Source organism: Chrysochloris asiatica, unplaced genomic scaffold, assembly GCF_000296735.1.
Source record: "Chrysochloris asiatica unplaced genomic scaffold, ChrAsi1.0 scaffold00116, whole genome shotgun sequence".
Classification (NCBI taxonomy): domain Eukaryota; kingdom Metazoa; phylum Chordata; class Mammalia; order Afrosoricida; family Chrysochloridae; genus Chrysochloris; species Chrysochloris asiatica.
In genome coordinates this window covers 7,079,341-7,093,439 of record NW_006408634.1, presented here as the reverse complement: position 1 = coordinate 7,093,439, position 14,099 = coordinate 7,079,341, and the positions used below count along the sequence as shown (strand labels likewise).

The 14,099-nt window shown below is 49.6% G+C and overlaps 2 protein-coding genes across 2 annotated transcripts in view; one reads left to right on the top strand and one right to left on the bottom strand.

Moving 5' to 3' along the window:
- TRPM4 (transient receptor potential cation channel, subfamily M, member 4) overlaps positions 1-9,215 on the bottom strand; it is a 52,664-nt gene extending 43,449 nt beyond the window's left edge. The window contains exons 1-2 of the mRNA XM_006868402.1: positions 9,192-9,215; positions 8,835-8,902 (exon numbers count right to left, since the gene is read on the bottom strand). Of these exons, the coding sequence (XP_006868464.1) occupies positions 8,835-8,902; positions 9,192-9,215 (92 nt within the window). The remainder of the gene's footprint in view (positions 1-8,834; positions 8,903-9,191) is intronic.
- A 1,523-nt stretch (positions 9,216-10,738) lies between these two features.
- Positions 10,739-14,080, top strand: HRC (histidine rich calcium binding protein). Its single transcript, XM_006868401.1, has 6 exons — positions 10,739-12,518; positions 12,591-12,661; positions 13,142-13,210; positions 13,408-13,462; positions 13,818-13,854; positions 14,044-14,080. Exons 1-6 carry the CDS (start codon positions 10,739-10,741, stop codon positions 14,078-14,080), a joined length of 2,049 nt encoding a protein of 682 aa, XP_006868463.1.
- Positions 14,081-14,099: the final 19 nt, after the last annotated feature.

Below are 14,099 nucleotides of genomic sequence, written 5' to 3'. Positions count from 1 at the left end.
CAGAGACCCAGAGAGAGGGGGACAGAGACCCAGAGAGAGGGGGACAGAGACCCAGAGAGAGGGGGACAGAGACCCAGAGAGAGGGGGACAGAGACCCAGAGAGAGGAGGACAGAGACCCAGAGAGAGGAGGACAGAGACCCAGAGAGAGAGAGGAGGACAGAGACCCAGAGAGAGGGGGACAGAGACCCAGAAAGAGGGGGACAGACCCAGAGAGAGAGGGACAGAGACCCAGAGAGAGAGAGGAGGACAGAGACCCAGAGAGAGAGAGGGGGACAGAGACCGAGACTCACTTTAGACAAGTTACTTACAGCTCTTTGAGTCTAACTTTTCTCCTCAAATAAGAAGACAATAAAAACCCAGTCTCCTTCATGAATTTATGAAGTCAATGAAATAAGCAGCCCCATCTGTCAGTTTGTGATGACTTGTGTGTCTTAGATGCTGGAAGTTATACCACAGATATTCCAAAGACAACCCAATAGGGTCAAACCTACTGTGGGCAGGTTCAATGAAGCTTCCAGGCTAAGACAGGCTAAGAAGAAAGACCTGGTTATCTATTTCTAAAAATTAGCCAATGAAAATAATATAGATGACAACAGAACATTGGAGCTGGAAGATGAGCTCTTAGGTTGGAAGACACTCAAAATACACAGTGGCCACGACAATGAACCATGGATGGTTCAGGGCCCCGTAATTACAAGTCAGAACAGACTCTACACAATTAACAACCAAACCGAACCAAACCCACTGCCATTCTGGGGATTTCACCTCAGAGTGGTCCTCTGGGACAGAGTCGAACTGCCCCTTAGGGGTTCCAAGGTTATAACTCTTTACAGAAGCAGATTGTATCATTTTTCACCCACAGAGAGCCTAGTGGGTTTGAACCACTGACCTTTTTGGTTAGCAGTCCAACAATCAATCCACTGGGCCATTAGGGCTCCAGGGCTTGCTTTTGTCAACTTAATAATAATGAAACAACACAATGTTGCCTAAAATAAGGACTGCATACCAGTTCCAGGCTGAGAGCCAACTCTACGTGAACTTCAGAGCCTCAAATAACCCTGACTTACACAATGAAATCACATTCCTTTCTCAGTTCTCCTGATCATGGCAAGGAAATACACTCCTCCAAATGCTGTCTGTAATTAACAGAGAAAAGCAGGTTTTACACTCAGAAACTGGATTAGGCAATAAACATCTTTATTTGATTTTCATTGCCTCTGTCTTCTATGATTTGTTTCTTTCAGTTGTGGCGATTGAAACAAATTTTCCACTTACACTGAGTCTGTAAAACTTTCTCCTCTAAATAACTGTACAAATATCCCTTGCTCTCTAGGGTCAACACCTCAGTTTCAAAGAGCCACTAGTAAGGGCTTGGGGCAGGAGGGGTTCATTTGAAAATTTCATCAAAATATCTTTGGTCCCTGATTCCAGAAAGGATTTGGACAGTGGGGAACGCCAGCATTTATGTAAACAGAAGTGAGCCGATTTAAGAAGGAATTTTATGCAAATAAAATTGCATAAATTGATCGGCGTCCTGGTGTGGTGCTGTAGTATAAGCACTGGACTGCTAACTGCAAGGTTGGCGGTTCAAACCCACCAGCTGCTTCTCAGAAACCCTATACAGGGTCACTATGAGTTGGAACCAACTTGAAGCACTTTATAGTAACAACAATGGCGTTCTGGTGGTGCAGTGGGTTAAGCATTGGACTGCTAACCGAAATGTTATGGTGGTTCGAACCTACCAGTCTATCCAAGAAAGATGGGACAGTCTGCTTCCTCAGAAACCCTATGGGGCAATTCTACTGTCCTACACACAGTCCACAGTCGCTAAGCTTCTGAATCAACTAGATGGCATTGGGGTTTGTTTTCGTTTTTATGCAAATAATGCTGTTGTTAAGTCAATTCCGTCTCATAGTGATCCTATGCAGGGTTTCCAAGGAGCAGTTGGTGAGTTTTAACTGTCAACCTTGTGGTTCAAACCAACTCTGCAGTCCAGAGCTTATCTGATAGCACTACATCTGGACTCCTTATGCAAATAATTGTTGTTGGTAAGTGCCCGTTGAGTCGATTCCAACCCATAGCGACCCCTGTATAGGGTTTCCAAGGAGCAGCTGGTGAGCTTGAACCACCAGCCTTGCAGTTCAAACAACTTTGCAGTCTGACTCATTAGCCTACAGCGCCACACCAGGACCCCTATGCAAATAATAGTACAGGTAATTTGGTCATTATTTTCTTCACCACTTTTGCCAAATCTATGTATAATACAGGTGGCACCTGGATTTGGCAGCAAATATGATGAAAACAATAAAAGAATGACTTAAACACCACACACGTGTTTTTGTTGTTACTTGCCATGGAATCTATTTGACTCATGGAGATCCCATGTGTGCAGAGCAGAACTGCTCCACAGGGTTTTCAAAGTTAGACTCTTTCAGAAGTTATCACCTGGTCTGTCTCTGAGGTACCTCTAGGTGGGTTTGAACCACCAAACTTTTGGCTAGCACTTAGCCATTTGTGCCACGCAAGGATTCCTGATACAGTATAACCACTGCCACCGAGTCAACTGCGACTCACAGCAATCCGCTCCATTGGGTTTCCTAGGCTGCACATCTTTACAAGTGGTTGGTGGTTTTGAACTACCAACCTTGTGGTTAGCAGCCCAACTTCACCACCAGACATCCAATACACACATGTGCCATCACGTTGGTTCTGACTCATAGAGACCCTGTGTGAGGTTTCCAAGGAGTGGCTGGTGGGTTTGAATCACCAATCTTTGGGTTAGCAGACCAGTGCTTATCCTACAGCGCCTCACCAGGAGTCCTGATACACACAGGATGAACCAAATACAATCTCTCCCATTCCTGGTAGAGAAAGAAAACAAATTACATCCCTCCTTCATGAGTTTAACTCCAGAGCCCTAGTATGCCTCAGTTTATCCTTTCTTACATCTCAATCCCACACCAAACCCTTTCATTCCCTTCCTACTACTTCCTACCAGCCCTTCCCCATAAAACTTCTTCAGAGAACAGAGGTATGGTCTAGAGTCAAGCTATCCAGTGGGCGCTCGTAGTCACATGGGAGGAACCTACGTGACACAGTGGTTAAGTGCTTGGCTGCTAACTCAAAGGTCAGCAGTTCAAACCCACCAGTTGCTCTACAGGAGAAAGATGACGCAGTCTAATTCCATAAAGATTTATGGCCTTGGAAACTCTGTGAGGCAGTTCTATTCTGTCTTTTAAGATTGCTATGAGTCGAAATCCACTCGATGACAATGGGTTTAGCCACATGGGGGTGCCCGTCCCTGGGTGGCACAAATGATTAAGCATTGGACCACTAGTCAAAAGGTTGGCAGTTCAAATCCATCAGCAACTCAGCTAGAGACTGCACTCAGCAAACTGTTCCCATAAAGATTACACAGTCTAGTGTAAGGTATCAGAGTCCACAAACACAATGGTCTATATCCTATTTTTGTGAGTAGTGACTGGGATCTTTAAAGCTCATGAGCAGCCATCTAAAATGCAACTGCCGGTCTCTCTGTGTGCAGGGAACAGAAGAGTGATGGAAACTGAAGACTTGGAATCAGTTAGTCCAATGGACGAAGGGAACGTGTGCCCCTGAGATGCTGAGACCAGACTCCATGACTCTGAGACCGGAAGAATTAGATATTGCCTGGCTTCCATTACCAACTGTTCTGAAAGGGATCCCATTAGAAGGTACTAGATAGAGTGGGGAAAACATGAAACAAAACTCAAAATTATGGGGGAAAAAAGGTGGGGCTTACTAGTCAGAAAGAGACTGGAGGGTGACAGTCCAAATCCACCTCAGAAAATACACCTGGCTTCTGGAAGGTCTTAGCCTTAAAAACCCCCGTGAAGCAGTTCTACTCAATACATGGGGGCGCCACAAGTCCGAATCAACAGGATGGCAAGTAACCGCTACATGGAGCTGTTCATATTAAAATTAATTCACAATCAAGAAAAAAAAAATTCAGTTCCTCAGTTGCACTGGTCACATTCCAAGCACTCAGTAGTCACATGCGGCCAACGCAAAGCAAACCTACTGCCACCAAGTCACTTCAGACTCCTAGCAACCCTAGGGGACAGTAGAACTGCCATTCTTACGGCAGCAGACTGCTTCATCTTTCTCCCAACTATTGGCTTCTGGGTTCAAACCACTGACCTTTCAGTTAGCAATCCAATGCTTAATCCACTGCACCACCAGGACCAACAGCTACCATTTTGGACAGCACACGTAGAGAAGAATTCTACCTCTTACCTGCCCCAGTGAAAACCGAAACTGCAATTGCTCAAGGTAAGATTGTCAGTTACCTCCATGCCCCCAAATACAATGGTCTCCATTGAGGTGTCATCTGACTTGGACACATGGACACAGCCGCCCACACAGGTTCTGGAAAGCCTTTTCATTTGCCAGGCTCACCCCTTCCACCGGCTGTCTTCCTTTCATGCTATGCTCTGTCCCTGGTTCATCATTTGTGTTTTTGTCTTCTACACCTCCCTTGTTCATAGGTGTTTCCCAGAGCGATTACCACAATAGCTTTCCTACAGAGATCATGTTCCCAAAGACCTGGCAGATAACTTAATGAAAAGAAAAATCAGGGGAAAAAAAAAAAAAGAAAGAAAGATCAGGCAGAAAAGGCAAGTATTTGCTGGAGGCTGTGGTGATTCAAATATGCCCATTTGTCATACACCAAAACTAAACTGACTGCCATCAAGCTGATTCGGACTCAGAGGGGCCCCATATGACAGACTAAGACTGCCCAAGAGTGTTTCTGAAACTGTAAGCATTATGTTTCATTATGAAAGCAGACCACCACATCTTTATCCCACAGAGCAACTGGTGGGTAAGGTATTAAAAAAAATAAATGCTTTCAGGCAAAAAAAAAAAAAGAAAGAAAGAAAATGGTTGTAGAACTATCCATTTGCCAACTTCCTGACTCCACACATTTTCTCGGGGACCTATCACCCACTCCCAGGCTTCCATTACTATCTCCAGCTAAAAAACAACCGACAAGCCATGCCCTTTGAGTCAATTCTGACTCATGGCAACCCAAAGTGTGTCAGAATAGAGCCATGTGCTCTAGGTTTGTCAGTGCTGTGGGTCTATGGAGGCAGATCATACCAGACCTTTCTACTGCAGTGTCATTAGGTGGATTCAAACCACCAACCTTTCAGTTAACAACCGCACAAGTTAACCATTTGCAGCACCCAGGGATTCCCCATCTCCAGCAGGAGCTTCTCCAAATCCTGGATCCCAGACTTCTCCTTGCATCTCAGACCCAGATCTCCCCACATTCCTGGATCCCCTCAGATCCCTTCACACACATCCCACACTATGCTCCACAATTCTCCAGCCTGCTCCTTCTCCTAGGCTCCCCATCTTTGGGTTGGGGACCCCACAATCTCCCCAGTCACAAGACCAGATATCCAGAAGCCGTCCTTATCCCCCTCCCCTCTGACTTCCCATACTTATCAGTCCCCAGTTCAACCCTCCTACCCCCTCCACTGTCCTGACTCCTTCTCTCTGTCCCCACAGTCCTGACCTGGCTCTGGCTTCTTCCCCTCCTACCTGGACCTTGGCCTCAGCCTCCTCACTGACCTTTCAAACTCATTCATCCTGACACTGTCCCAGAGTGTCCTCCCACACCTAGAGCTTACCCTGCACCACCCATGGTTCCCCAGCACCCTGAGAAAGGTCCCAGCCCCTCAGGGCGGCATTCAAGACTCTGTATGGTGTCGCCCCATCCTCCCTGCAGCCTTCTTTCTCGGCAATGCTCCTTGAACCTTGGATCCTCTTTCAAACCTCACCACACTGTGATTTAGGGAACTTTTCACATGCTATCCCTATTTACGGGATTACTTTCCACTTCTCCCCTTCAAATGCCAAATGCAAAGTAATCTTTCAGATAGCATCTTGCTGTCCTCTCCTTTTCCAAAAACCACTTGTGACACCTGACTCCCTTCCCGTCTTAGCCGGATCCCTCCTCTGAGCTGCCATCTCCTCTTCCATGCCTAATGATCACACATGTATCTGTCTCCTCAGGCCAGGCCAGAGTGCATCTCTGACTACATCTCTCCCATCTGTCAAAAGTGTCAAGCACTCGTTCCCAATAGGCAGTCTGGTGGCTTAATTGTTAACCGCTCAACTTCTAACCAAAAAGTTTGGTGGTTCAAATTCACCCTGCAACTCCAAACTGTTGATCTGCTCTTATAAAGATTACAAACTAGAAGACCCAGGGGGCAGCTCGATTCCGTCACTTTAGGATTTGGAATCAACACGGTGACACACAACACTACCGACCATAAATGAATATGTTTATTCATACATAATTTTCAAGTCATACGGCAGCAGGAGTCCCTGGTGGCGTGAACAGTTAAGCGCTCACTTAGCTGCTAGCAGAAAAGTTGGAGGTCCCAGTTCACCCAGAGGTGACTCGTAAGAAAGACCTGGCTATCTAACTCACTGCTGTTGAGTGAATTCCAACTCATAGCGACCCCATAGGACAGAGGCTGGGAAATCTTTACAGACACAGACTGCAACATCTTTCTCCCACAGAGTGGCTGGCAATGGGGTGTGAACCACCAATGTTTCAGGTAACAGACCAGCACTTAACCCACCGCACCACCAGGGCTCCCCCTATTAATCCACCTCCAAACAACTCAGCCATGGAAAGCCCGATGGCACAGTTCTCCTCAGACACACTTGGGGTTTCCATGAGTCAGAATCAAGTTAACAAACACTGGTTTGACTGGTTTATTGCACTTTTATACCACGGAAGGATGAGGCTGTCTGCACTTGCAAACCGTGGGGAGCCTGGAAGACATGTAGATTTACAGCCTCAGAAATCATAAGGATCAGTTCGACTCTGCCCTATAACATCACTGAGTCAGAATCAACTTGATAACAGTGGGTGGACACGGATAGAATATGTTCATGATAAAATACTCTCTAAGTTAGGAATGGAGTCCTGGTGCCGTGCTGTGGGTGAATGTGCCAGCTGCAAAGCCGTTTGAACTGCAAGGTCAGCGGTTCAAGCTCACCAGCTGCTCCTCGGAAATCCTATACAGGGTTGCTAGAACAGACTCGACGGCACTTAACAACAACAACAAAGTTAGGACTAGGAGTCTGTAGGTGGCGCAAACAGTTAGGCACTCAACTATTAGCTAAGAGGTTGTCGGTTCGATCCCACCCAGAGGCAACTTGAAGGAACAGCCTGGTGATCCACTTTCAAAGGGTTGCAGCCTTGCAAATGGCAAATAATTACAAGAAGTTAGGAATGTTGACATTTTTCCCACACCAGAAAGCCAGAACCCCCTTTAGAGACCTTTAGCAAACACAGGGACTTCCTCAAGGGCAGCAGACACCCTGCCTAGCGTCTCGTGTCCCTGACCCCAGCAAGCATCTGTACATAGTTAAAAACAACAACAACAAAAACTTTTGAATAGGAACTGCTTCTATTTCCCAGAGCTTATTAGGTACCCTAGGAACCCTGGTGGTGTCACGGTGAAAACAATTGACTGCTAACCAAGAAGTCGACAAGTCAAACACACCAGTCAGTCCGCTTCCATAAAGATTAACCAAACTAAAAACCCACGGTCGTGGAGCTGATTCTGACTCATAGAGACACTATGTAGGGCTTCCAAAATTGTGAACCTTTATGGAAGCAGCCAGCCTCATCTTTCTCCTGTGGAGTGACTGGTGGGTTTGAACTGCCAACCTTGCAGTTAACAGGCCAATGTCTAATCCACAGTGCCACAGGGGCTCCCTTCCATAAAGACTGTCTAGCCGATTCCGACTCATAGAGGCCCTGTATAGGGTTTCCAAGGAGCAGCTGGTGAGTTTAAATTGTCCACCTTGTGGTTAGCAGTCCAATACTTATCCTACAGCGCCACACCAAGACTTAATAAAGAGTATAACCTTGGGATAGCTCTACTCTGTCCTATAGGGTTGAGAGGCCGTGGTGGATTTGGTTTGGCAGTGGGTACCCAGCATTGTCCCAGAAACTTTACACACATCCTTGTTGTTGTTGTTAAGTGCCATCGAGTCGGTTCCAACTCATAATGATTCTATATAGAATTTCTGAGGAGTGGCTGGTAAGCTTGAACCACCTACCTTGCAATCCAGAGCATTAATCCACAATGCCATACCATTAGGTTAATTTTTACAAAACCCCAAACTATAGGACCTGTTTTTATGCCAAGACAACAGATGAGGCACAGAGAGGTGAAGTGATTCACCCAAAACCACACAGGGTGAACCTTGGCAGCACCCACGCTCCTGAAATTTATGCCTTCCTCCCTTAGAATGCCTAATGAAAGTTTCTTGACAACATAAAGGAATGAATGAAGCAGAGACAGACAAAAAAATAAAGTGATACAATGATACAGACACACACACACACACCAGAAGAGACACAAGGGTGTTTGGGCTTTTACACTGACCCTGAGCTAACAATTCGGGAATGGGGATGTCTGCACAGCCCCAAAGGAGCCCTGGCGACGCTGATTAAGCGTTGGTATTTAAACGCTACACTGCTAACAGAAAAGTCACTCAGAACCTACTAGCTGCTCCGCTGGCTAAAGACATGGCGATTTGCTTCTGTAAACCCCTGGGAACTGATCTACTCTGTCCCATAGAGTCGCTAGAAGTCGGAATCAACTAGAGGGCTACGGTTTACACAAACCCAAACCCACAGGGAGTGCCCTTTGGGAGTGTCCGCAGTGACAAGAATGGGGGGGGAGGGTGGGGTCGACTGTGGGCGGACCCAGCGGGCCCGGATAGCTCCCGAGTCTACCGCTGAGGACGAACCCCTCACCCCGTATCTGAGAGGTCAGCGATGAACGTGGTGCAGGTCTTCTTCTTGAAGATCTTCGGAATCCAGCTCTGGGAATGGGAATAGGGGACGGAAGGAGGGGGGCCCAGTTCAGTCCTCTTGGAATACGAGGTCACCCACTCCGCATCCCACTCAAGGATCCCAGCGATCTCCTTCCCAGATTCAGGAGGCTCGGCCCCAGAGCCCTCCTACCCGCTCTTCCCCAAGGACCCAAGAAACCAGAGGGCTCCACTCCCCTCCTCCGTCAGACCCAGGAATACGGGTCTCCAGCGCTCTCTTCTCCCGGGATCAAGAGACGGGGCCCCAGCTCCGTCAGACCCGAGAGTCCCGCCGCTGTACCTGCTCCTTCTCGGGAACCACCATGCTGCAGCAACTGCCGAAACTGAACAGCCCAGCCGGCTCCCCACATCCCTCCCAACAACCCCCTTTCCAGACCCGCCCAGGGAAAACCGGATCCACCACTTTCAGCCCAGCCTGGGGCGGGGCGAGGTCTCGGGGGCGGGGAGACTGGGAGATGCGTAAGCAGAAGGCGGAGAAAAGGGTGGGTCTAAGACTGCGATAGCAACACAGAGAAAGGAGGAGGCCCAGAGAGAGGGGGACAGAGATCCAGAGAGAGAAAGGGAGAAACCCGGGATGGGGGGGAACAGAGACACCGCCGAGGGGGGGGGCGGACAGACACCGGAGAGAGAGAAAGGGAGAAACCCGGGATGGGGGGAACAGAGACACGGGGGGGGGGGGAGGGGGGGAAGAGACAGAGACCGGAGAGAACGGGGGACAGGGACTAAGAGACAGAGACCCGGAGAGACAGGGACAGCGACCCTGAGAGAGGTGGGAACAAAGAACCAGAGAGCGTTGGGGGGTACAGAGACCCAGAAAGAGTTGGGGGGGCAGAGACCCAGAGAAAAAGGGACAGAGAACCAGAAAGATGGGGACACTACTGTGGGGGGGGGGGCACACTGACTCAGGGAAGAAAACAAAGACTCAGGTAGGGGTCAGAGACTCAGAGTAGACCCGTTGTGGCATAGAGCAGGAGACCCATAGAGGGGTGGAGCCCCAAAGTGGGAGGGCAATAGTGACAGATAGGAGAGGAGATCCTGATACTCAGAGATAGGCAGGGCCACATGTCCCCAGCCAGGACAGCTGCTCTGTAACCTGAGCCTCCCGCCCAGTGCTGTATTTATAGTCCTGGGCTGGCTGGCTCACCTGCCCCCTGATCTGAGTTCCAGGGAGAAGAAATCATTGCGATATGTTGGGGGCAGGGCTCCTTTTTGCCCCCTTCCAGGGTCTTCCATATCGACCTTCTCTCACCAAAGCATCCCATTCTAACTGGAAGCGTCCTATACCCCTACACCCAGCCCTTCCATTTGCAGGTGTCCCTCCCCTCAGGTATGTCCCTCCTGCCCTCTGATGTGCCCCAGGTTCCCGCACCTTGGCCAACTTCATCTTTCCAGCTACTGAACAAAAGCTTGTTGGTAACTCATAGTCAAACCCCTTGGCTCCCCTCCCCTGGCCAAGGAGAGACCCTTCCACCACCACCACCCCCAGCTGGGAGGAGGAGCAGGAGGAAGGGACAGAGAGGACTGACCCAGAATAACTCAGGGCCTAGAGAGTAAATTTAGCCACAGAGAGGGGAGGGGAAAGACCCTATTGGCTGGGGAGTGGGGAGGGAGGGCCCGAGGGGGGTCAGGGGGTTCTGGAGACTTCATAGGGGTGTCCAGAGCTGGGCAGAGAAGGCCAGAAGAAGGCAGACAGAAAGAGACAGAACGAAAGAAAGACATAGAAAGAGAGACGGACCCTAAAGGAAAAACGAACCTTAACATTCTTCCAACAACCACAGGGACAACTGGAGCCAGAACTAGGAGAAAGTTTCCTGCCCATTCGTCCCCATGGGCCACCATGGGTCATGGCTGCACACTTCCCTCCTCTGGGTGGCTGTGGCTAGCCTGCTCCTCCCCCCAGCCATGACCCAGCAGCTGACAGGGGCTGGACTGGGTCCCAGCAACTGGAACAATGCAGGAGTCGCTGGGTCAGCTGAGGCTGGTCACCATGTCCACGGGCATGGAGTCCATCGAGATGGGAATCAGGATGTTTCCATAGAGGACAAGCATCATTTCCACAGCCAAGGAGATGAGGATGAAGATATCTCTAGTGAATATGGGCACCAAATCCACAGCCACAGGTATCAAGGCCACGAGGTCAGGGATGAGAATATCTCGGATGAGGACATCTTCACAGAACATGTTCAGCAGGTCCGTGGGGACAGAGGCCATGAGGATGCGGATGATTCTGCTGAGCATAGGTACCACGTGCCCAGTCATCAACGTGAGGATGAAGATGAGGTTGCCTTCAGTGAGCACCTCTCTCAGGTTCTCAGGCATGGTCATCATGGAGAAGAAGATGATGATGAAGAAGATGATAATGTCTCCAATGAATCTGGACACCAGGCCCACAGGCACCAAGGCCACAGGAATGAAGAGGAAGAAGATGCCTCAGATGAACACCACCACCAAGATTCTAGTCATAGGCATGGAGAGGATGATGATGATGTCTCCATGGATAATGAGTGCCAGGTCCATGGACACCAAAGTGAGAGCAATGAAGATGATGAAGATGTCTCAGATGAACACCGTCACCTTGTTGCCAGTCATAAACACCAAGACCACAGAGGAGAAGAAGATGATGATGATGAGTATGGGTACCAGGAGCACAGACACCAAGGTCATAGGAATGAAAATGATGAGGATATCTCAGATGAAGATCACCCTCAAATTGCCATCCATAAGCACCCAGGCAATGGAGAAGATAGTGATGAGTATGAACACATAGCCCATAGGCACAGAAGTCACAGAAATGAAGATGATGAGGATGTCTTAGATGAGCAGTATCACGTTGCCAGCTACAAGCACCAAGGACACAGAGATAAGGAAGATGAGGATGTGTCCACTGAACACTGGCATCAGGCTACCAGACATGATCCCCATGGAGATGAAGAGGAAAAGGGGATTGAAGTCAAGTTCGGCCACTATGTTCCAAGCCATCAAACTCAAGGTCACAAGAATGAAGAGGAGGAAGACTTCCCAGATGAGCATAAAAAAGCAGTCCTTGGTCATCCCTACCACATAGTCCCCAGGGAGGAAGATGAAGCCATCTCTGCCAAGCTTGATCATCAGGCTCCCAGCCACAGCCAACAAGACTATGGAGATGAAGGGACTGATCATGGCTACAGCAGGTCTATCAAAGAGGAGCTTAGCCACCAGACCCCAGAACACACAGGGGTCAAGGATACAAGCCACTTAACAAAGAGAGATTCTGAAGAGGACGAAGACAAGGAAGAAGACCATGGCTCCCACAAAGAAGATGATGAAGGTTCAGAGCAGGAAGAGGAAGGTGCTCCACATGGCAGCCTGGATCAGGAGGATGAGGAGGAAGGCCATGGCCTCAGCCTAAGCCAGGAGGAAGAGGAAGAAGAGGCAGTGGAAGCTGATGAGGAAGAAAGGAGGGAGAAGAAAGCTGAGGTTCAGGCTCCACTGGGCCAAGACGACCAGCAAGAGGATGAGGAGGGGCTGGAGGAAGATGAGCTTCCCTTCACCATCATTCCCAACCCACTGGCCAGTAGGGAGATGACTGGAGGTGCTTCCAGTGAAGAGGAGAGTGGTGAGGACACAGGTAAGCAGCCCGGCCAGGTGGGGGTGAGGAGTCAGGTCAGCGTGGGTCACTGGTGCCATCCTGTCCCCACAGGTCCACAAGATGCCCAGGAGTATGGGAACTATCAGCCAGGATCTCTATGTGGCTACTGCTCCTTCTGCAAGGTAGTCCCCAGCCCAGAACGACCCATTAAACTGTGCTTAGAATTTGTCCCAGGGGCCCTGGGGTGCCATGGGAGGGCTCTGAGTAAGGGAAGGACAGGGTCAGTTTTGGGTGAATAAAGACGCTTCCGGGGCCACACAGGAGGGCAGCAAGCTAAATTGGTGGTCAAGGTATGTTTGGGGCTATGAGGATTGAGAATCAGGGAGCAGGAGGATTAGACTGGGCACTGACAGGCTGTGAGAATCGGGGGAGGGTCGAGAAGCACAAGTTCAGTCCAGTGATTGGGGGAAGTGGGTCCTCCCAGTTAGGGAACCCAGAGAACAGGGGAGCAGGTTTGAGGGGAAGGCTCTGAGCTCAGTGTTGGAGGTGATGACCGTGAGGGGTGAGTGTCTGAGGAACTGTCCGGTGGGTAAGGGTGGGCTGATGGCTGTTACCCACATGAGGTGAGGGTTTCTGTCTAACAAGGCTCCTCCTGTCCCCAGCGATGCACTGAGTGTGAGAAATGTCACTGCGATGAGGAGAACATGGATGAGCACTGTGACCAGTGTCAGGTGAGATCACCCATCAAGGCTTCTGGGTTGCCAGAGACTATCTGAGGACCACCCCTCCACCCCCCACTCCCGTCCTAGATCGTCAACTTTGACCCAAAATTTACCTAAACCCATACTCCTAATACAGACATAATTCAGCCCCAATCCTAAATCTAATTCAGGCTCTGACCCTGCTCACTCTTTCCGCATTCCCCCAGCACTGCCAGTTTTGCTACCTCTGCCCTCTGGTCTGCGAAACTGTCTGCACTCCAGGTAAGTGTGGGCAGGGCCTAGGTTAAACCCCAGGATGGCGCCTTCCGCGCTCGCGGAGGGGCTGAGTTCGGAGGGGTGGAGCCTGGACTAAAAGAAAGTTGAAAATGGGTGGAGGGCGGAGAGACGGAGCCAAAGCAAGTAGAACTCGCAGGGGCGAGGCTACTGGAGAACTCTGCTGACCTGACCCTGACGTGAAGAAAGGGGCGGAGCTTTCAGAGGTTTCCCAGTTGGATTTTAGCCTGGGGGAGGAATTATTAAAAAGGTACGCAGCCGGCCCGGATCCTGGACCTAGTGAAAAGTGGCCCCCATATTTCGCCCACGGAATACTCCCCCTCAAGCCTCTTCTCTTCCACAGGAAGTTACGTGGACTATTTCTCCTCGTCCTTGTACCAGTAAGTACAAACTGGAGGGAGCTAGTTCAAGGGGTTTTTCTCACAAGGAAATGAGCCTGAATGCCCAGAAAGGCTCTGTCCCGCTATGCATTATTGCGTTCTGGAGCTGTATCTGTGAAATGGGCGGGTTAACGGTTTCTAAATGCCCTAAGTTAACTTTGGACTTATCTAACCTGTATCTCTCTCCAGAGCCCTGGCGGACATGCTGGAAACTCCGGAACACTGACCCTGCAGCGGGACAGTTG